We start from the raw sequence: 22,034 nt of genomic DNA on the forward strand, positions 1-22,034 counted from the left end.
AGGACGCAGCTCCGCCGAGGGCCCGTGAGAGCGAAGCGCGAGCGTGAGTCCCGCCTAACGGAAGCCGCTTTGCGATCCTGTGTCTCGGGTCGCTGAAGACAGACACAGCGACCGTTGGCTGGGCCGTCCAGCTCAGGCGGAGGCGGAGCAGGCCGCTAGGGACTAGACGGAGGGTCGCCTGAGCCACTAGTGACCTTGGACCGCGCCCCCGCAGCCCCGGGCCCAAAGCGCCGACCCGCACCAGTTCTGCGCTCCGCCCCAGGTCTTCGGCGCCGCCAAGCCTCCATCTGCGCTGCGCGACGCCGCTGACGTGCGTGCGCTAGGCACGGCGCAACTCACCATTGGCCGAGTGCGGTAGCTCCACCGCGTGCGCTGTGCCCATTGGCTGGCGCGCCCGTCCATCGCGGCCGGCGCTGCGCGGCGCTCAGCTCCCGCCCTCGCCGCTCTCCTCGCCGGCCGGCGGCTCGGCGCCAGTCCTCGGCTCGCGCGGCCCACGACCGCGCCCGGGCCTCGGCCCGCAAGGGCGCCCGCGCGGATCGGGCCGGGCCTCGCAGGCGATGGCGGCCGCGGCGGCGCTCTCGGGCGCGGGCGCCCCTTCTGCGGGCGGCGGGGCCGGGGGCGGCGGGTCCCCGCCGGGCGGCTGGGCCGTGGCGCGGCTCGAGGGCCGTGAGTTCGAGTACCTCATGAAGAAGCGCTCGGTGACCATTGGGCGCAACTCGTCGCAGGGCTCAGTGGACGTGAGCATGGGCCACTCGAGCTTCATCTCTCGGCGCCACCTGGAGATCTTCACGCCCCCGGGCGGCGGCCATGGTGCGGCGGCCCCGGAACCCGCGCAGCCCCGGCCCGACACGGGCGGCGACTTCTACCTGCGCTGCCTGGGCAAGAACGGCGTGTTCGTGGACGGCGTGTTCCAGCGGCGAGGGGCACCCCCGCTGCAGCTGCCGCGCGTGTGAGTGGTGGGTGGGGGCTGCGGCCTGGACGAGGGTCCGACCTGGACTCCGGCCCTGATCCACATCCAACACCACCACTGGATAACGACCCGGACACTGACCCTGACCCGCACCCGCCAACCTCCATCAGATCCCGACCCAAACACAGACCCCGACCCGCGCCCACCACCCCCATCAGATCCCGACACAGGCACCGACCCTGATCCACACAATCACCAGCGCGTCCTGACTGCGATTCCTATCGGCGCATACTACCACCATAGCTCCCGACCCCATCCATTCTCACCGACTTCACCAGATTCTGACCCTCATCCGCATGCTCCATCACCACTAGATCCCGGTCTCTGACTCTCATCCTGGACCCACAAACAGTACCCACAGCCCACCCCCAGCATATCCCAGTCGTGACCCAGAGCCATTACTAGAGGATCCAGGCCACATGCCCCAGCAGTCTGCTTGCCCACCCTAGCCTTGTCGGTCTGACTGGTAGACATGGACCGGCACGCACCCCCCTCCCAACCTATCCTTGCCCAGTTTGACCTCGACCCCCAGCCAGGATACCTTACCCACACCCACAGGTCTCCCTGCTCAAGCAGGACCTTCATCTGTGTGTAATCAAGGTTCTCTGGTCGTCCTGGGAGTTGGCATATTTTGCTCATAATCAGCAGGTAGGTGGATCCCGAGGGAATTGTTGGTTGCTTGCAGTGAAGAAGTGGCTATCTGCTGCTTCCCCTAGTATTGACACGTTTTCAGCAACAAATACTCCCAGAGTGCAGTGTGTGGACCACAGGAGCTGCTTTTTCCCACTGTGTTTTTGATCGCCTAAAGATTAAAAGCTCTAGCGTTTTTAAGCCCATGCTCTCAAACATAAAATTTTGAGAAAGCTGGATCCTTTCAACATAACTATTTTTTAGAATGGCAGCGGCAGTTGATTCTTTAGAAATTATAACAAGGTTGTGTGGAGCTTGACCAAGTCTCGGGAATATCAATCATGCTACAAAAGCATTGAGCTTGGTTCTATGGTTGGACAAAGTTACCATTTTCTGTGCTTGGAAAACAAACTTACTGTCTAGGAAATGCTAATTATTCCTCAGAGGCTGATTTCTAGATCATTGCAAGTACAGCCTTTGTTCATAAACTGGAATTTTTCTTTTAACTACTTTCAGTTACTGGAGATGCTGGTAAAGAGCTGGGCTTTTAAAAATTCCTTGTGTCACAGCACCTTTGCTTAGATAACTTAGGTGGCTTACTCCTTAATCCTTACTAGCAGCAGCAGTTTCTTTCTTCCTTACTTTGTTGTTGTTGATTTTTGAGACAGGGTCTCACTATGTAGTTCAGACTGGCCTTGGACTGTGTAACCTAGGCTGGTGCCTCAGTCGCTATCATCCTCCTGCCTCAGTCTCCTGAGTGACTTCCTCCTGTCTATGGGGAGTGGATGCCCAACCCCAGTGTGGAACCATTAACAGCTACCCTTTACTCTGGCAGTTTGTGTTTCTGTTTTTCTTTTGTTTTGTGTTCTCTCTCTTTCTGTGAAAATGTAATGTCATAACAAAGGAAATTAAACTTTTACTCTGAGGATTTAGGGATTTTTAAAAAAATTCTGTTTCTATTTTCAGTAACTGGTGTTGAATTCTACATATGCCAACATACTGAGCATGAAAATCAATTAACCTTTTAGCAAGGGAGCAGAATACAGCGTTTGTGAGGTGGAGATAAGTAGGAACAGAGGAGAGGGGCCCTCCTTTGGGCTTGGGAGCTGCTGCCCAGGCTACTCTCTTTAAGGCATATTTGAACGATTTTGTTGTAGGTTGGTGACATAGGTTAGGGTAATGTTACTAGTGGAATGAAGTTTTTTTGGTTTCATCTTTTGGCTTTACTGGGGTTTGAACCCAGGGCTACAGAGCTACATCTGTAGATCTTTGTTATTTTGAGACAGATTCTCAACCAAGTTGCCCAGGCTGGCCTTGAATTCATAACCCTCCTGGCTCAGCCTTCTGAGTAGCTAGGATTACAATTGTGTGCTGGTGTGAGACTGGAGGATTATTAAATATATTTGCTTTTTGAGACAGTGGCAGGCTGGCCTTAAACTCACTGTGTAGCCTATTCGGGCTTCGAACTTGACCCTCCTGCATCAGTCTAGGATCACGGGTGTGTACCGCCATGTTTGGTTTGAAGAATTATTTGAAAAGTCTTTTTTTCTTGAATTTAGGCTTAGTATTTAGGTTAATGTTACAAGTTCTTTTTGAGTTAAGTTAAATTTAAGAGGTAGTTTGGAGTAATTATTCAGAGATCAAAATGTTCTTAATGTTTGTTTCAGATTTGCCTGTTGAGTTGAAAATCAGTGTAGAATAGAAAGAAGCATGGCAATCTCTGGTCTCTTATTTGAACCACTATGATTTTATTCCAATTGTAACTTTAAAATTATTTTACATTTTATAGTTTGTATTAAAAATTTAGTTTATGTTTTTTTTTTTTTTTTTCCTTTTTCATTGGTACCGGGGATCGAACTCACGACTGCCTGCTTCCAAGGCAGGTGCTTATGTCGCTGAGCTAAACCTCCAGCCCCAAATTTAGTTTAAAAGACTAGGAAGTGCACTGCTTTAGGTTGTAAGTATGGCTTATCATTTTCTTGGAATACTAAGTAATGCACCAGTTTGGTGTGTGTTGGGGAGACCTTGTTGTTGGCTGTAGTGGATGTAGCAGATGGCTCTAGTAAGAGTAGGTACAGGGCCTCTTCTCTAGTGGTGAGTCCATTGGAGTGGACACGAGTTGGGCCTAGCATGCTCATGAGTTTCTGGGCTTTCCCAGAAAACAAGTAATTCTGCAAGGCTGCAGGGCCAGGTCATTTTCCTCTTTGAGGTACTGGGTCTCACTGGAGACATGTGTTCCTGGGACTAAAGTATGGGGTGCACCAGGCCACTAGGAGTGAGCAGATGGAGGTGTCCTCAGAGATGTGACTGGCCAGTCACCAAGCACCAGAGAATGTTGGCTGGAAAGGGGCCTTGGGACAGGTTGTAGAGCAACTTGAGTGTGAGGTTTGCCTGGCCTGGTTGGGGTATTTTCATTGTGTCTGAAAGGATGCAAGATGTTTTACAGCAGGTGTCTCTAAAACCCAGGTGTGGTACTGAGACTAGTGAAGTGTTCTATGAGATGAAGTGGGCAGAAATGCTAGGATTGTTTGTTGTTGTTCTTGTTGCTATGGTAGTAAACTAATATATAAATGAAGATAAGCAACTCTGTTAACACTCCTTCATACTTTGAAAATGTCAGATGAGCTACTCACATTTTCATCAGCAAGATCCTAGAATAATAGTCAAGTGTAAATAGAACAGTTTGAATCTGCTATTGTCCCAAACTGTTCAGCATACATAAGTGAAGTTGTGTTTATTAGGCAAGTGACCCCTGTCCTGTGCCAGATTGCCTGCCCACCCGTGGTGTCTAGTGATGAGAGCAGCACTTCTTTCTCATAGAGCACGTTCAGATGTGTACAGATCGGTAGTGTCAGGTGGGAAGGTCTGAGTGAATCCTGGAGAGAGGTCGAAGCCTGCCCGTCGCATCTGGAGCTTTCTGGGTGGTTGGAAGGGGATGGCAGTGACTGGGTTCTATGCGGTTGTGCACACCATTGTTCCATGTGCCACTGAGACGGGTGTACCCCTGACTGAGCACACTTGCCAACAAGCCTCATCCACCAGGTTGTCCCCACCTCCTGGGGGTGGGATGGGTAGGAGACCTAGTCTCTCCAGAGGCTTTGATTGTCCCCTAATGGGGCCAGAGGGCAGAGAGTGGGATATGAAGGGCAGGGCGTAATGAGGAGTGCAGAGGTGAGATTCAGGTTTGGAGTGGGAACCCTACTGACCACCAGGCTGAAGACGGGCAGCGGGTGTGGTCAGAGGACAGAGTTTCCAGCTGGAAAGACCCACCAAGCAGAGCTGGGCAGAGCAGTCTTAGTTAATGTTTTCTCGGCAGGGTGCTTTCCTAGCAAGAACCATAAAGTTGGCTGAAAGGACCCAAGATTGTTGGAGAGTCAGGGTGCTGGCTTCTCTGATGGGTGCTTGCAAAGTGCTCTTTGTACAAATTCATTGTCTTTCATGACTGCCATTTGGTTTTCTTTAGGAGCTATGGGAGCTTTTGCAAAGAGATAAATTTTCATGGCTGGTTTGTAGAGGTTGGAACGTGGAATTGTTACTTTATTATAATAGTTACTCTTTGCAGGGCTAAATCTTTCTCATTTTGCCTTTTTTTAGTCTTTCTGATAAGACATGGCTTATTCATTTTAATGTTTGTTTAATGAATATGTTAGCATTTTTTTTTTTTTTGAGACAGGGTCTTGCTCTGTATTTCAGACTGGCTTTGAACTCATGACAATCCTCATGTCTCAGCCTCCGAAGTATGCCACCACACTCAGCAGGATATTTTAGATTTAAATAATTTTAACCTATTCTGGGAAATCTACGCAGTCACTTGTGGTGGTTATTTGTATACTTCCTGACTTCTGACAAGGACAGATTCTGGACAGATGGCTGCCACTTGGCTTCTCTGGGTCCTACTTCTGTGTGTGATGAGCATAAGTGTCCCCATTGGACATCGAGGACTATGTCTGTTTTGTCTGCCGCAGTTCTCAGCTTGGGCCGTGATGCTCTAGCGCATAGCCAAGGGTCACCCCCTTCTTAGCTTTACTGAGGCTGGCTGCAGGGAAGGGCCAAAGTGGGGAACAGGTGAAATGCAGTGTGCCTGCATGTGGTCTGATTGGGGGCTACTTGCTTATTACATTCTTTTTTTTTTTTGTCTTTTGTGGTACCGGGGATTGAACTCACCTGACGACCTCGCACTTGCCAGGCAGGCGCTTATGCCACTGAGCTAAATCCCCAGCCCGCTTATTACATTCTCTGTGTTGTTTTTTTATGAACTGTTTTAAAAGTTGAAATGTAGTAAGCCATATGGCTTTGCAACTCAGATTATAGCTTATTCATGGGAGACAGTGAGAGCCTGAGTGAAGCTGGGCTTCATTCAGTAGGCCTTAAGTATCCCCTGGTTCTGGCTCTGTGTATACCACTGCTGGGGCCCAGGAGAGGTCAATGTGCAGTAAACCTCAGGACCACAGCCTGGCCACAGTGCCTGCTGCTAGGAGGCTCATAAGGTAGAATGTCCTTGTCATTCCAGCACTTTTTGTCCCTCAGCATCCTGTGCTCTGACCCTGCTCTCACTTGACTTTTTCCCCCCGCTGGTCCCCAGGACAGGATCCAGGCCACATACTTTTTTGTACACCCTGAGGGGTGCACTTGGCCATTGCTGGACCCAGAACTGTGGTGGGTCTTCCGTTGACCTCTGCCATAGCATGCTGCTTGCTGTTAAATAGGCTTGCTCAAGTACTGGCCCTGGAGGGAGAGGTGCTGGCATGACACAGCTCCCCTGTTCACTGCGCCTGCCACTGTCAGTGTCTCTAGAACTCCTGTTGTGGAAGCCCAGCCCAGCAGCATGCATACTTGGTGGAATGTTCCAGGACACAAAGCTGTTGTAGTAGCAGCAGATTTCCCCCTTGTGAAAAGGCAACTATTGGGGGGGGGTGTCCTGAGAAATTGGCAGATTGATAAGTAGCAAGGTAAAGAGCCTCTCTGAGAGAAACAGTTCAGATGCTAGAATTTAACACCATGGAGAAGACTAGATGAAATGAGAGGGATTCTTATGACCCAGGAAGAAACTAAGGAAAAAAAAAAAAAAGAAAAAAAAATGTGGATGGAAGGTTGAAGCCAGATGCGCTCTCATTGGAGCTGGTCCCGTGCTGTACTAGACACCTTGGAGTCAGATGACTGTGGTCGCGCTGAAGCCCTCAGAGGGAGGACAAGTCACAATGGAAAACAGAGCTGGCACTAATCTGAGGTGAGTGCTCAGAATTTGGTTCTCTTGTGGGAGGGGGTGACTGGCTGGATGACATATTGGAATTGGGTAGGAAGGGCCTGAACCTGGAACCTCAGTGGCTTCAGTTGGCCACTCATGGCCCAGAGCAGATTGGTGGGATATCCTTGGGCTGGGTCACACCCCTGGTTGGGACCCCAATAGCCAGGGATAAAATTGCCCCCAAAATTGTCCCAAAGCGGTTCCGTCCTCGCAGCACACATGGTGAAGGCCCCCGCTGGTTGACTGGCTTAGAGGGGAGGGAACAGTCTACACCCCACCCTTCTTGCACCTCAGTACCAACTGGAGAGGGCAGCAATCCCCTAGCCAACATGCTTCAGAAGAACTGTAACTAATACAGAAAGGGCTTGGGACCTCCACCATGCACCTGTCTGGAAGAAATCAGAAACATGACAAGAGAAAGAAACAAGAAAAAGCCGCCAGCCGCCAATTCTGGGAATATGGGTCCAGAGAAGTAAATATAGAAGAAATCGAGGGCAGCAAACATGCAATATTGGACACGGCATCAGCTAACAAGAATTCAAAACAGAAATACTAGTAAAAGTAAAGCAAGATATAAGAAGATTAATAAGAGAAGTGCTAAGCACCTCAAGAAGACACAAGTGGAAGAATGGAGGAACACAGAAAAAGGAGGGAAACCTTTGATGAATATAAAAATAATCTGGAATACATGAAACAGATTCAAAGAGATTACCAGGAAATTAAAAACTCCATTGAAAAATAGACTATCAAAACTTGAAGATAGGTTTGCAGTATGTGATCATGAAAGGAAAGAGCTCTTAAAAATAGGGAAACAGGAAGTAACAATACAAAGGCTAGCAGATGAAAAGAGAATCTATAACTTAGGAATAAAAAATGTGAGTGAAAAAAAAAATGAGTGAAGAAGCAGGGGTAAACACAAATGAATACAAAGGCTATTCACAGAAATAAAGAAAGCTTCCCAAGCACAGGAAAAGGGAATAATACTCAGATGTATGAGGCATACAGAACTCTAGCCAGCTATAACCAAAACAGAGCTACACCCAGACATATAATAATCAAGAACCCAGAAATTCATCACAAAAACAGACTATTAAAAGCTGTCAGAGAAAAGAAACAGATCCCCTATAAAAGAAAACCCATCAAAATCACTACAGAGTTCTCGACACAAACCATCAAATCAAGAAGAGCTTGGAGCGAAGTATTCTAAGCCCTAAAAGAAAATAACCTTCAACTCAGATTGATGTAACCTGCAAAACTGTCTCTTAAAATTAATGGAGAAACAAGATGCTTCCATGACAAAGAGGAACTGGGTGAGTTTGTGACTACCAGTCCAACCCTACAAAAAATACTGAAGGACATTCTAGAGAGAGAGAGAAAAAAACACACCAGGATTTCAGGAACAGTGGCAGAGAGGCCTTAATGAATGGGGCAGACAGTGGAGTGAAGGAGAAAAGTAGACAACCAATGACAAAAATAGCATAGCAGAAATGAGGCAGAGAAGGTTGGCTATAATCTCTAACATAGATGGCCTTGATACAGTAACAAAAAGAAAGACAGAGTAGATCAGGAGATAGGGTCCATCAAGATGCTCTGTATAGGAAATATAGTTAACCTGAAAGAGGGTTTATGGACTGAAAGTCAAATATGAGAAAACAATGCTCTATGTGATATGGAACCAGAAATAGGGGCAGCTTGTCCAGCAGCTGCAGATAGGTTGGAAAGTCATGACAGTTGTGCAGTGGAGAACTGTTGCTATTCAGCGATAAGGAAGGAAAACCTTGAGGATTTTGTAGGTAAAGGAATATAACTTAAGATCAATCTCAGGTAAAAAGGTTCAGAACCACTTAGGTAAATAGTGGGTTGCCCCCCTAATCTAAAGGAGTCAGTGGGACCCAAAATGTACAGTGTGCCCTGTGAAAGTGAAAGGGGAGGAATTGTCTAAAAAAGGAAGGCAGGGGCTGGGGATTTAGCTCATTGGCATAAGCACCTGCCTTGCAAGTTTGTGGTCATGAGTTCGATCCCTGGTACTGATAAAAAAGAAAAAGACCAAAAAAAAAAAAAAATAGTGTATCAGGATTCAAACTCTACATTATTCTCATAGTTCTGTTTAGTTTGATCATATTCTGTTCCAGTTTTTCTACTTGTACTAGATTTGAGGGCACAGACAGCTATTCCAAAAATAGCAGAATATACAATGATAACCATTTTAAATTCCCTGTTAAGTTAATTTGAAGCACTGTATAACTTACACTGTCTTATATATGACTGATCTTATTTGAATCTGATTGGTTAGATCACTGTCTTGTCTTGACTGATTTTATTAGAATCTGTTATGTTTGATAGTATCCATTCTGAGAGTATAGGCAACTGCTCTGAAGACAACAAGATTCACTAGGATATGCATTCTGGTTTGACTATTACCTGCTTTTGAAGTCCTATAATGTCTCCAGTGTTTTATTAATATTGTGATGTACTGCTGTGTTCAATTACACTATGCCTGGTGATATAGACAATTCTATTCAAGATAACAGGAAACAGCATAGTAACCATTGTAGATCACCTTGCATTGTGGTTTTATATGTCATTTTCATTTTGTGTTTTTCTAGGAATTTGTTTTGTTTTGTCTTGCTTTGTTTTTCCCTCTAATACAGAAAGGATAGGTATACATGAAGAGACTGATGCATGTGTAGAACTTGTAAACAGTTTATGAAAATTGATTATATAATGCATGAGGAAATGAACGGCTGCTTTGAAGAAAAAGAGACACTAAAGTACCCAGTGCTGATTCTGTATCGTCATGATGTGAAATCCAGCAATATTATTATTCTTTGTTCAGAGTGATTTTAGTCTATTTTCTTTTGTTTAATTTTACCATACTTGAAAGTATGGACCGCTATTTTAAAGAGAATGAGAGACATTATAGCAGCCATTGTTGACTTCTCTATTGTCTGGTCTTGAAGACCTAAAATGCCTTCATGATCCTGTTCAGATCAGTTTTATACTATGATGTTTTGTATGAATTCACTGTGTGTGAAGATATGGACAACTATTTGGAAGAAAACAAGAGACAAGGTGATAGACAGTGAAGATCTCCGTTGTCTTGCTTTGAAATCTGTCTCTTACATTGTTTTCTTATGACCTGTTTTGTTCTATTTTATGTTTAATTTTACCCTCTTTAAAATAAAAAAAGGCAACTGTTGCTTTGCTGAGGGGAAAGGTTTTTTTTTTTTTTGTAATGAAGAAAAGAGCAATTCTAAAATAAAGCTTTTTAACCAAAGCAGTTAACATTTTGGATAATATTCCTGTCTGTTTTACATTTTTTGTGGCTCTTGTTTCCTTTTATGTTGGGTTTTTGGAGCAGTTTGTACCACATTAAGTAGTAACAGTGCAGTGTAGTAAGTCAGCATCTACACTTCTGCTGCTGCCTGGATGCCACCTTGTAAGAAGGACTTTTTCAGTGTGCTTAGGAGGTGCACATGCAGAGGCACGTTGCAGGCTCATGTTGGCTTTCTGTGTGTGGAGCTGGCATTGGGTTGTCCCTGGGCTTGCCTGTCATCTTGCCAGGATGTGGTGAAGTGGGGAGATGGACACTTGGCCAGCAAAGGGTCACCTTGCTGGGGGCATCAGTTTGTTGGATCCAGGCTGCTTCGATGGCACTAGGGAAGTCTGCTGAGGGGTCCCTGGGAGCTTATTGATACCTCATGTGCTCTAGTGGGATTTGTGGCATCACCACTGGGCCTGCTGCCCCCCTGCCCTCCAGGTGATGCGTTCACTGGGCATCAGCAGGAGGGCAGAGTGTAGCGTGCTGCTGGAGGCCCCAGGCACACTGGGCAGCCCTCCAAGAGTAGCGCTGCCCTAGGTTGGTCTCTATGGGGAGGGGAGGCCCTGCAGGTGGTGCGGCTGGACCGCACCCTGGGCTGGGTCAGTGGTGAGGCTCAGCACCCAGGAGCTGGTATTTTAGAAATGTGTGCCCTTGGGCCGGCACAGATACTGTGGAGGCCATGGATATAGCATAGCAGCACAAGTACTTGCCTGGCAGGTGCGAGGTTGTGAGTTCAATGCCTGATACAGAAAAAAAAAGCTAGATACTCTGGAAACGTTGGTGGTTTTGGGTTTAAAGCTTTCTCCAGAGTTTTGTGACCCTGCTTCCTATAGAGCTTAACCAGGCCATGGCTTGACATGAGAGTCACTGTGGCTACGCCAAGAAGGCTGTCCTCAATCTAATTTCTCAGGAATACTTGTTTTTAGACTTAATTGAACAGGTTGGGATACAGAAAACTTAAACTGCAGATCACTTGTATTTTTCTGTTGTTTGAATACGTAAGGATGTTTTTATTTTGATTGTTTCATTTATTTAGTTAGGCAACGTATTCCTGTGTAGTTCAGGCTAGCTTTGAACTCACTGTGTAGCCCAGGCTTGGCCTTGAACTTGAAGTGATCCTCTTGCCACAGCCTCCTGAGTGCTGGGTTACAGGTGTGCCCCACTGCACTTGGCTGTATAATATCTATTTAATTTTTGGTGCTAGTGATTTGAAGTCAGGGATTTGCACATGCTAAACTCCACTCATGTGTTTTATGACTAATTTTTAGAAAATGGTTTTAGTAGGGCCTGGGGATTTAGCTCAGTGGCATAAGCACCTGCCTTGCAAGCAGGTGGTTGTGATTTCTATCCCCGGTACCGATACAAATGAAAAAGACAAAAAAAAAAAAAAAAAAAAAAAAAAAGAAAGAAAGAAAGAAAGAAAATGGTTTTAGTAGCTGGGTATGGTGGTGCACACCTGTGATCTCAGCATTTAGGAGGCCGAGGAGGGCACACTGTTCAAGTGCAGCCTAGGATACATGGTGAGTTTAGGATCAGCATAGCAAAACTCTGTTTCACAAAACCAAAAATGAATAATAATAATAATGAATGACTTCAGTGTTTTAGAAATGGTAACTCAGTGACCCTTTGTATTGACTGTCCTTTGCTATTGGTCTGACCAGTCCTGCAAGCCCGGGGGGGGGGTGTGAGGGCCATGGGGCAGCAGCTGTGGGTGGGGCTGGAGAGCAAGGCTGCTGCGTGTCTGGCTCCTGTGCCGTAACAGCAGCCAGGGTCCCCGTGGGCCTCTGTGCAGAGCATGCCAGGGTGCTGTGTGCCAGTGCCTGCCAGGCTCTTGCCTGTGGTGATGGAACAGTTTGGCTGCAGGTGCCCAGCCTGGGTCCTCTTCTCTTAAGCTGCTGCTGCTACCGCTACTTGTAGGCATGCTGCCTGTCTGAGGCACTCTGCCTGTCTGAGGCACTGCAGTCTCAGTATTGTGTCAGAGGGTGTGATGCATTTCCCTTCAGTCAACACTACAGAGCTTTGGACATTTTTCTTTCCTGTTCTGTTCTTTTTTTCTTTGCGACAGGGTCTTGCTATGCAGTTCAGACTGACCTTGAACTCACTTTGTAGCCCAGACTGGCCTTGAACTCGCAGTGATCCTCCTGCCTCAGCCTCTCCAGTGCTGGTTTCCCAGGCACGCGCCACCACACTCAGCCTGCTGTGTGTATTCTCATGTTTTTCTTGGAGCAGTAGTGTGAGCCTTTCAGAGCTCACAGTGATGCATAGTGCCCACTGTAGCACACCTGCTCGGGTTCACCACCACTGTCTTAGAGCTTTCTCTCAGAGCTGATAGGTCTGTGGTTCCTCCTTACTGCCTTTATCTTTAGTTGAGGGTTTTTGTTTTGTTTTGTTTTTTTGTAGTGAACTCCTAATTCTCATTTCTTTTGCGTTTATTGGTTTTTTGAGACAGAGTGATGTTATATACTTTAGGCTGGCCTTGAACTAACGGCAATCCTGCCTCAGTGCTAGGATTATAGGTGTGCACCGCTATGCCCAGCCCCATTGATTATGTTTTAAAATATTTTCCTTACTATGAGAAATTGATTTTCTTTCTTTCTTTCTTTTTTTTTTTTTGAACCAGGAATCGAACTCATGACCTCAAGTTTGCCAGGCAGAAATTTGTGGCACTGAGCTGTATTCCCAGTGAGAATTTATTTTCAACTAATAGCACTTTTAACTTTTGTCAAGCATGGTGACACATAACCTACAATCCCATCACTTAGGAGGCTGAGGCAAAAATAAGACAAGTTCAAGGCTAGCCTACACTCTGCGTAAAACCTTGTCTCAAAAAGAAAAAAAATTAATATCACTGTAACTTAAAAATGTGCAGAAACTGTTCATAACGTTTTTCTCCTACCCTTTATGTTGTTACAGTTTTATCTTATACACTGTGTAGCTTATTTATTTATTTATTTATTGTGGTTCTAGGAATCAAACTCAGGGGCTCCTCCACACTGAGTGCCCTGCGTACTTTATTATTTTGGGCCAGGGTCTTGCTGAGTCTCTTTAAGTGGTTGCCATTCTCTTGCCTCACTCACCTCCTAGAGTGCTGAGATTATAGATTTATGTCACCATGTCTGCCATGAGCCCTCAGCAGTTCTTAATCCTAATAATCAGGCAGAATTTTTCATTGTGGATCTTGTATCTTTCAGCCCCAGGATTTTCTTCTGTTTCATTCTTTTTTATAATTCTGCCTCTTTTTTTTCTCTCTTTCTTTTTGCAGTACTATGGTTAGAACTGAGAGTCTCATGCATGCTACCATTGTTCTACTGGACTACATCCTCAAGCCTTTTAACAATTTTTATTGAAGCTGGGCGTGGTGGTGCACAAGTGTAATCCCAGCATTCGGCAGTTTGAGGCAGCAGGATCATTACGAGTTTGAGGCCAGTATGGACTACATGGCAAGACTGTCTCAAAACAAATAATCTATCCCCCCCAAATTTTTTTTTTTTGTCTTTTTCCTTTTATCAGTACCGGGGATCGAACTCACGACTGCCTGCTTGCAAGGCAGGCGCTTATGCCGCTGAGCTAAACCTCTAGCCCTCCCCCAGCAAAATTTTTAAGACAGAGTCTCCCTAAGTTGCCCACTCTGGCCTCAAACTCTCATATCCTTGCCTCTCATGTGGGGTTGCAGGTGGGGTTGCAGATGTGCCATGATGTGGTAGAACCTGTCCTTTTATTGGCAGTCTTTTGTTTATACATGGCTTTCCTGAGTTCCTGTAGTTCTTTGTGTTCTTTCAGGCTTTTAAACTGTGGGCAATTGCCTTACTGTCTTGATCTAGGAAGTCCAACGTCTGCCCCCCAACCCAGGATGTTCTGCCTTGCCCGCTTCTCTTCTCTCTTTGGTTCTGGGAATCAAACGAGGACCTCAGGCACAGCCAGGCAGGGCTGTGCCACTGAGCTGTATCCCCAGCCCTTCCCTCTCTCTCCTAAACCATACTGAGATTGAACCCAGGGCCTTGTACTTGCCAAACACATGCTCTATCACAGAGTACAGTCCCCGCCTCATACGTTCTTTTGATAGAGTCATATTTTCCTTTTTTTGTTTTTGGGATTGAACTCAGGTTCTTAGCCATGGAGATACATCCATAGCCCTTTTTATTTTTCATTTTGAAGTAAGGATTTTTTAAGTTACCGAGGCTGATCACCAGCTGGTGACCCTCCTGTCTGTCATGCTTAGGAAGGACTGGGATTTCTGGTGTGCAGACCCGGTTTGTACTATTGTGTGTAGGCGCCTTTATGATTTCTTTTGTTGTTGAAAACTGACCCTTTGACTTTAGGCAGGTAGCTTTGGAAATCAGTGTCTCCGCTTTCTCCATGGTTTCCTGCTTTTTGTTTTTTGAACTGTAGGTGAGCCCTTTTGTTTAGTGACTTTCTGCTTTGTTGTAAGGCCGCATTTCCCAATCCCATAGTCCTTGAGGTCCTTATTTGTTATCTTGTGTCTAGCAGTTATTTTGACAAAAGATTTCCTTGAAAGCTGGGACTTCTAGTCTTTGCAAATTGATTTGTGCCTGGGCTTTCTTCAACTCAGCTTGCTCTTCACTGAGGGACCCGCCCAAGGCAAGGAGCTCCAGGTCTTCCAGACTTTGCAGTTGGCCCTGGTCATGCACACAATTTTAGATTTTCCACTGTGTCTGCCATCAACCTGTGGATATCCTGGTTTCCTCCATGCTTTTCCCAGTTTCTGCCTTAGGCAGTCTGAGTTATGTTTGGAATCTAGTCTTTGCCTCAAGCATCTGAGGGTTGTTAATTTGGCTTGAAGTGTTTTTAAGCTTTTTGACCTGATTTCTGAGTGTCCAGAGGGTTAGGACAAAACACTGTCTTACTATCTCCAGCAGCTCCCTGGTAGATGCCCCAGGGCTGGGAAACACTGTTCAGAGATAGCCTGCACTATGCAGCCTAAGACTGTTGAAAAGAAAACAGAAAGAAAAAAACACAGTTCAGGGAAAAGTCAGTCTCTGCATTCAGTAGTAGAAGGTCCTCAATGCTGGATCAGAAAAGACTGACCCTTGCTGACCCAGGAGAGGTAGCACTTTGGACTAGGGTTAGGACCATTTTAGGAATGCTACTTCCAAGAGTTTTGTATGCTTGTTGACTTGACTTGGGTTGGGTTGAGACTGGAAGTGTTCTTTTAGTGGTGCTGGGCATTGAATCCAGGACCTTGAACGTGGCACATAGAAACTCTGCTGCTGAGCTGACCCCTAGCCACTGTTGATAACCTTTGAGACATCAGAGTATAAAGTAGACTTAAAGATGGATAGGAAAATTATCCATAAGCCTGCCATGTAGATAGTCAATGCCATCACAAAACATACTCAGTGTTCTGTGAATGGTTCTGAATTTGTTGCTAAACAGTAAAAGTGTTGAGATGGGTTGTTGTATGCAAGCCTGTCTCAGTGCTTATTTTTTCTTTCGATTGGTTGGTTGATTGATTGCAGTCTTGAGGGTGGAACCCAGGGCCTTGTGTTTGCTAGACAAGAACTTGACTCCTGAGCTGCATCCCAGCCCTAGCATTCACTCTTCCTTATTTTGAGACTGGGTCTCCCTATGTAGCCCAGGCTGCCCTTGAAGTCTTGGTCCTCCTGCCTCAGCCTCCTGACTGCATAAGCTTCTGTTTATAGTGGCAGTGAAATGAATCACTTTTTTTTGTTGAATGTGTCAATTAAATTTTTTCATTTGTTTTTGTTTTTGGTTATTGTAACAATACTGTAATTGAGTATAAATTTGTAGGATCCTAGAAATGATGTTCCTGTGACAAATGTGTATCTCCATTTTAAAATTTCTGCTTTCTGTAAGAGAGAGCCGGGGGCACACAGCACCACTGCTTGTTTTGCAGGAGGAAAAGCCCCAGCAGCTGTCCTCACTTTCACCAGGCCCCTTGCCTTGAGGCGTACAGGTTACACATGACACCAGATGCCTCTGCCTGTGTATGTCCCCTGTGTATGTCCCCTGTTCCAGGATAAGAGGATAAATGCATAAAGAGCAAAGCATCCTGGGTGGCGATTTTTGGAATGGAAAACCTTCCAGACCTAGGGTTCTTGTTTCTAGCCAGGCCTTCCCTGAAGCCCCTAACGCCTTGTCAGGCCAGACCAGAAGCTCACCCACCTGCAAAGCCTGGGAAGGATGAGTCCGGCAGGGCTGCCACTGAACACCCGTCTCAGGTCTCATCTCCTTCCTTTCCTGGCTGCCTTCTGGTGGGGGGAGACTGCTGTTGTGGGTGTCCAGAGCCAAGAGGTGATGGAGATGTTCTGAAGTAGAGAATTTGGTGTAAGGGTGGGATGGAGTGAAGAGGGCTGCTGCTTTCACTGCCGTAAGGTGACATATTTCTGGGGGCACTGGAGATGGACCTAGGGTCTTGCACATGCTAGGAAATACTCTTAGCACTGAGCTATACTCCTCTGTTTTCTTTTGAGATGGGGGCTTGCTGTGTTGTTCAGGCTGGCCTTGAGCTTGTCATCCTCCTGGCCCACTGGAATTTTAGGTGGGCGTCACCATGCTCTGTTTCCCTTGTGCATTCCTGACCCAGATTCTTTAAAGTGGTTTATATCACTAAATTGTAAAGGCAAGAGTTATCTGTTTCCAGTTACAGACGTTACCAGAAAATTTAGAAGGAACAGAAGCAAAAATGCCTGTATATATGTTAATATTTTCTTGGTGGTGAAATTGAATCTGAGACCGCTTACATGCTAAGGACATGCTCTGCTACTGAGCTATACCCGCAACCCAAGACTCTAATATTTTTTAAAATACATGTTTTTCAGTATCCTGTGTATCTGTCTGTCTGTTAATCTAATCTGCAGTACTAGGAACTGAACCCACGGCCTTTATACCTAGCTATATCTCTAGCCCTTAGAGAAGGTTTCCCTAAATTGCCCAAGCTAAGTCCAAGCTTGCTTGCTTGCTTTATTTATTTATTTATTTATTTATCTTGGCACTGGAATTGAACTTAGGACCTTGCACTTGCTAGGCAGGTGCTGTGTTGCTGAGCTCTATCCCCCACCCCGAGTTTGAGCTTTTGGTCTTCTTGCCTTAGCCTCTTGATTACAAGTGTGCACAGTCACATTGGTGTTTGTCTGTTTTTGAGACATCTCACTATGTAATTCAGGTTGGTTTGAACTCACTTTGTAACCCAAGATGGCCTCAAACTCAGAGCAATCTGCCTGCCTCAGCCTCCTGAATGCTGGAATTACAGGTGTGTGCCACCAGACCTGGCTCTTGTTGGTTATTTTAAAAGACTCATAAATAACAGAGGTTTTTGATTTAGAACTGGGAAAGCAAGCTAGACCACAAAGCAAGCTAGGCCACAAAGTATCTACACAAGTGTCTCAGGTCAGCTGAGTATAGTGACATATGCTTGTAATCCCACAATTGGGGAGACTGAGGCATACAGTCTTAGTCTGAGGTCAGCCTGGGTCCCTTATGGGACCGTGTGTGTCTCTCTCTCTCTCTCTCTCTCTCTCTCTCTCTCTCTCTCTCACACACACACACACACACACACACACACACACACACACTGATGTTCAGTGGTCGAGTACAGGTTCAATACCCAGCACCCACTTGTCCCTTTTTTCCTCCGGAGCAGAGTAGGTGTTGTCTGGGAGAAGCACTGCCCACTGTGGGACCTTGTGTCCTCTTGTCGAAAATCAGAAACGAGAACTCTGAAGTAGCTGGGGCTTCCTTCCAGTTTTGTACATTCTTGTTTTTGGTGCTGGGATCAAACCAAGAGCTTCACCAGGCTAAAGCACATGCTGAGCCACCCCTTCCCCACAGAGCCATTGTACTTTGTCTGGGACACTTGATTTTAGGAGAAGGCAATGCATTTTAGCACATACAAAGTTCATTAGAGAGTGGATATATTTGCAGAGTTATTTCTCATATAGGTGAAATTCAATGAGAGTACCACATCTCTCATTTCTAAAATTGCAAATTCAGGGTTTCATAAAGGCACTTGTGGTGTCAAACTCTGTCTGTATCCTTGTTTTTTGGATTGGGAGGGCAGTGTGCTCCAAGCTCCACCATTTCCACGAAGGGCAGAAATGTGTGTTGTGTTCTGTTGGTCTGTTTTGGTTTAACATTCACCTGAACAGAGCATTTAACTTCCACTATAATTCCTGCTGTTCTAGGGTTTCTAGTTTGGCTGTTTCCTATGTGCAGGGAGGAAGACTGGCTGGTTGGCTATCTTTTAAGATTAGTCTGTGCCTTGGTAAGGATCTGGAAACTACGGTCTGTTTACCTTAGGAAAATCACTGCTGTGAGCGCATCAGCAGTGTACACTGGGCCTTGGGCAGCCTCCGATGGCTGTGTTCTGGAATGCTTGCCTTTGAGGCTGGATTCGGGGTATTCCTGACAAATTCTACCCGCTGAGTGGGGAGGTGAAGAGGTTGCTGTGCTGGTGTAATGTTTGCATACTAAGTTACGGATGTAAGATTTTCTGTCAGTTTGTTGTCTTTAAATCTATACCCTTCTCTTACTGAGAAATGGAGACACTTTTTTTTTTTTGGAGTGAGGGTCTTTGTACCCCAGGCTGGCCTTGAACTCAGTAATCCTCCTGCCCACTAGTCCTGAGTGATGGGATTATAAGTGTCCTGCTAGCCATTTTTTTTTTTTTTTTTTTTTGGTACAGAGAATTGAACTAATGACCTGGCGCTTGCCAGGCAGCCGCTGTGCCACTGAGCCATATCTCCAGTTTAAATATTCTTATTAAAAAGGCAGTGAAAGAGAAGGGACTCACCAGATTTGAGGCAAGTCCACCTCAGGCAGATGGAGAGTTTAGGCTTCTCATTGTTGCCTGACGATTTCTCCTGGATTTAAGAGGAACACCTGGTGGGGCGGGCTGAGTATGTTACGAACTTGTACTCATTCCTCACGATGAGTATAGTCATGTACTGCAGACATTCTAATAAAAGTCAAAAAGACAAATTCACAGATGGCCCTGCCCTTTCTGTGCGAGGGGAGGCCCTGCTCAGTACTCTATACCGAGATGTGCCTTGGTGGGTTTTCTGGATAAAGGCCCTACTTCCTACATCCTTGGGCCAGTTTTTGTGGTTTTGGGTAATGCAGCCAGGGCCTCTCATTTCTGACATGAGCAGGTCCCAGAGGGGCTTCTGCAGTGCTGGGTCCAGGCAAGGTCCTCCAGCCAGGGTCCAGCACCTTCTTTGTGTATTTTGTGGGGCCCTAAGAGCAGGAAGTGCCACCAGCAGCTAGGATTAAGGCTAGGGAGCATCAGGAGCAAGTGTTTGCACCCTGGCTTCTGTCATGGGAGATGGGAACTGGAAAGGTGTTTGTGTGGCTCAGGGGTCCCCAGGGTGACGGAAGGGGTGTGGCTAGCTCTGGGATATGTTCAGGCCAGAAATGGCATGCTTTCCTTGGAAAATACTGCATGAAATGACTAAGCACTGTCTTATGCTGTCCATTGGATGCATAAGTGGGATTTCCCTGTAACACCAGCTCAGGCACTTACAGCTGTTGGAAAGCTGGTCAGAGATTGTGGAGTGACCACGTTGCACTCCCATCTTCTCCTCATGACCTTAGTCATCTGATGTGTGAGGCAAGTGTGCAGGTGTTTATCCTCCTGGCGGTGAATGCCCTGGAAGCCTTTTCACTGAGCCTCTTTCATTGACTGGCTCTCGACACATGGTTTTTTTCCCTGAAACTGCACCTGCATCTCTTCTGGGGATGGTCCTCATCCTCTTAGCCTCTGAGTACTGTTACTGTTTCCTCCGTTTGTCTGCAAACCCCATGCTACTGTCTGATCTGCCACCCCAGCAGAACCAGCCTGCAGGATTATTGCCAAATCTGTCTCTGTCTCAAAATGAAACATAGAGCTGGACATAGTGCCATGTGCCTGTAATCTCAGCACCCTGTGAGATTAAGGGAGGAGGATCCCCCTCTAGCTCAGAGGACAATATAACAGTTTAGAAGTATCTTCTCTCAAACAATAAAGAGGGCCAGAAATGTAACTCAGTGAGAAGGTGCTGGATTCAACCCTAATTCTGCCCCCAGAAAAGGCTGGGGAAGAGTGCTTCCCCAGCTTGTGAGCCCTGGGGTTCAGTGCTACCAGTGTACATGTGGCCTTATGTCAGAGGTCCTCTTCCACATGGGCTTCCTGTTGGTGCTTTCTAAAGCTATTTCCCAACTATTTGGGAATAAAAAATGAATAAAACAAAACTTGCTATCAGAAATGTCTAGACAAGCCTGAGTGCCTGGATTTGATCCCTGGCACCACACACAAAAAACCCCAATTCATTGATTTTTGTTTTAGTGCTGAATATTGAACCCAGGGCCTTATACATGCTAGATATGCAGTCTACCATTGAGTTATATCCCAGCTCTCAACATTTTACTTTGCAAGAAGGTCTCACAGTGTGGTTTTGAACTTGAGATCCTCCTGGCTTAGTCTCCTGAGTAGCTGAAACTACAGATGTGTACCACCATGTGTGGTTAAAATTGTTTTGTAGAGCAGTTTTAGGTTTATAGTAAGGTTGATTAGGAAGTAGAGATTTCCCTTATACTTCCCCCCGTTCCTGAGGATCTGATGGAGCCCATTCGCTGAGGTTCTGCTTATAGGGAGGCAGCAGTTGAGAACTTCTACAGTGCTGCCAGATTCCTTTTGTCAGGCTGGCATTTAGAGAAGCTGGAACATAGTGACCCGCAGAGGCAGACACCACCTTTATGAGCAGCATCTCGATGTCCGTCTTCTCCTGCTTGCTTGTTTTGTTGAATGGTTTTGAGGTCTGTGTCAGTCTTCATAGGCACTGAAGCAGCACGGGGGGGGGGGGGGTTGGAGGAAACCATACATTTTTTCCCCCAATTCTTTGACTTTTAAATTTATGCCTACTGCATTTACTGTTAGTAACAACAAAAGTACCAATTGATGTCTGTTCTGGCCAGAGTTCAGTGGATCTTTTTTTCTGGGTTAGCATCCAGTTTGCCCATCACATTAGAATATTTCTGTAGGAATTCAGAGGGAAGTGACCTTATCTGGAACAGAGTATGTACAGACTGCCTGAAGTTGTGACCAGAAGCAGGTGGACTCTAGAGAAGTGCACAGCATGTGTGCCTTGGAGGGCCCGGCCACGGCTTGTTGAGCTCCAGCATGGCACGCACAGTCTGTCGTGATGCAGAGCTGTGTCTTGGCTAAGTGGGGTAATTAGAGGCTATAATTAGTTCCTCTTCAGTTCCTGCAGAATTGGCTGCCAAGTGATTTGAGGTCAGATTTTTTTTGGAAGTTCTTGCTTTTTGGAATATGGACAACAAGCTATGAACCTATCTAAGTCACAGAGGCCACTTAAGGCAAGTCACCTGGAAGGGTGGGAAGGGCACAGTGCTCAAGACGGCACTCTGCACAGTGCGCTGCCTCTGTCTGTTTCCAGCATCTTCTCCTCCTGTGAGAGGGAGTCGCCATCCAGGACTTGAGTGCTGGCCTCCCCAGCTGGCCTGTTCTCTGAGTTCACAGGCTCATGTTGTTGTCCCTACCTACTTACGTGTCTCTCAGTCCGTATTGCCTGTAGCTCTTTTTTTTGGTCTTTTTTTCGTTTTTATCGGTACCAGGGATCGAACTCATGACTGCCTGCTTGCAAGGCAGGCGCTTATGCTGTTGAGCTAAATCCCCAGCCCCTGCTTGTAGCTCTTGATGTAGAGTGCTGAGTCACTGGGGCTTTGACCGCTGGTCACATCACTCTGTTGCTACCGTCCCTGTTTAGTGTGTGCACATACTGAGAAGTCTGCAGATCCCAAGAGAGGACTAAGGAGAGCGCACCTGTGCATCCTGTCTGTCAGGACACACTGGACCTTATGTCTGATCTGCTGTAGGCCCCTCTAAGCAGTGC

At 46.3% G+C, this 22,034-nt stretch overlaps 1 protein-coding gene across 2 annotated transcripts in view; it reads left to right on the forward strand.

Moving 5' to 3' along the window:
- Positions 1-503: 503 nt before the first annotated feature.
- The window catches only part of Foxk2 (forkhead box K2), a 53,294-nt gene continuing 31,763 nt past the window's right edge, over positions 504-22,034 (forward strand). Inside the window, exon 1 of one of the 2 annotated variants that reach the window (XM_013147030.3) lies at positions 504-949. In XM_013147030.3, coding sequence (XP_013002484.2) covers positions 558-949 — 392 coding nt within the window. In that variant the 5' untranslated portion in view covers positions 504-557. Of the gene's footprint in view, positions 950-5,995; positions 6,828-22,034 lie in introns of those variants that run through there. The other variant, XM_063241933.1, reaches the window with a different exon arrangement.

This window comes from Cavia porcellus, unplaced genomic scaffold (assembly GCF_034190915.1).
Source record: "Cavia porcellus strain 051 isolate PalLab524CR breed Dunkin Hartley unplaced genomic scaffold, mCavPor4.1 scaffold_32, whole genome shotgun sequence".
NCBI lineage: Eukaryota > Metazoa > Chordata > Mammalia > Rodentia > Caviidae > Cavia > Cavia porcellus.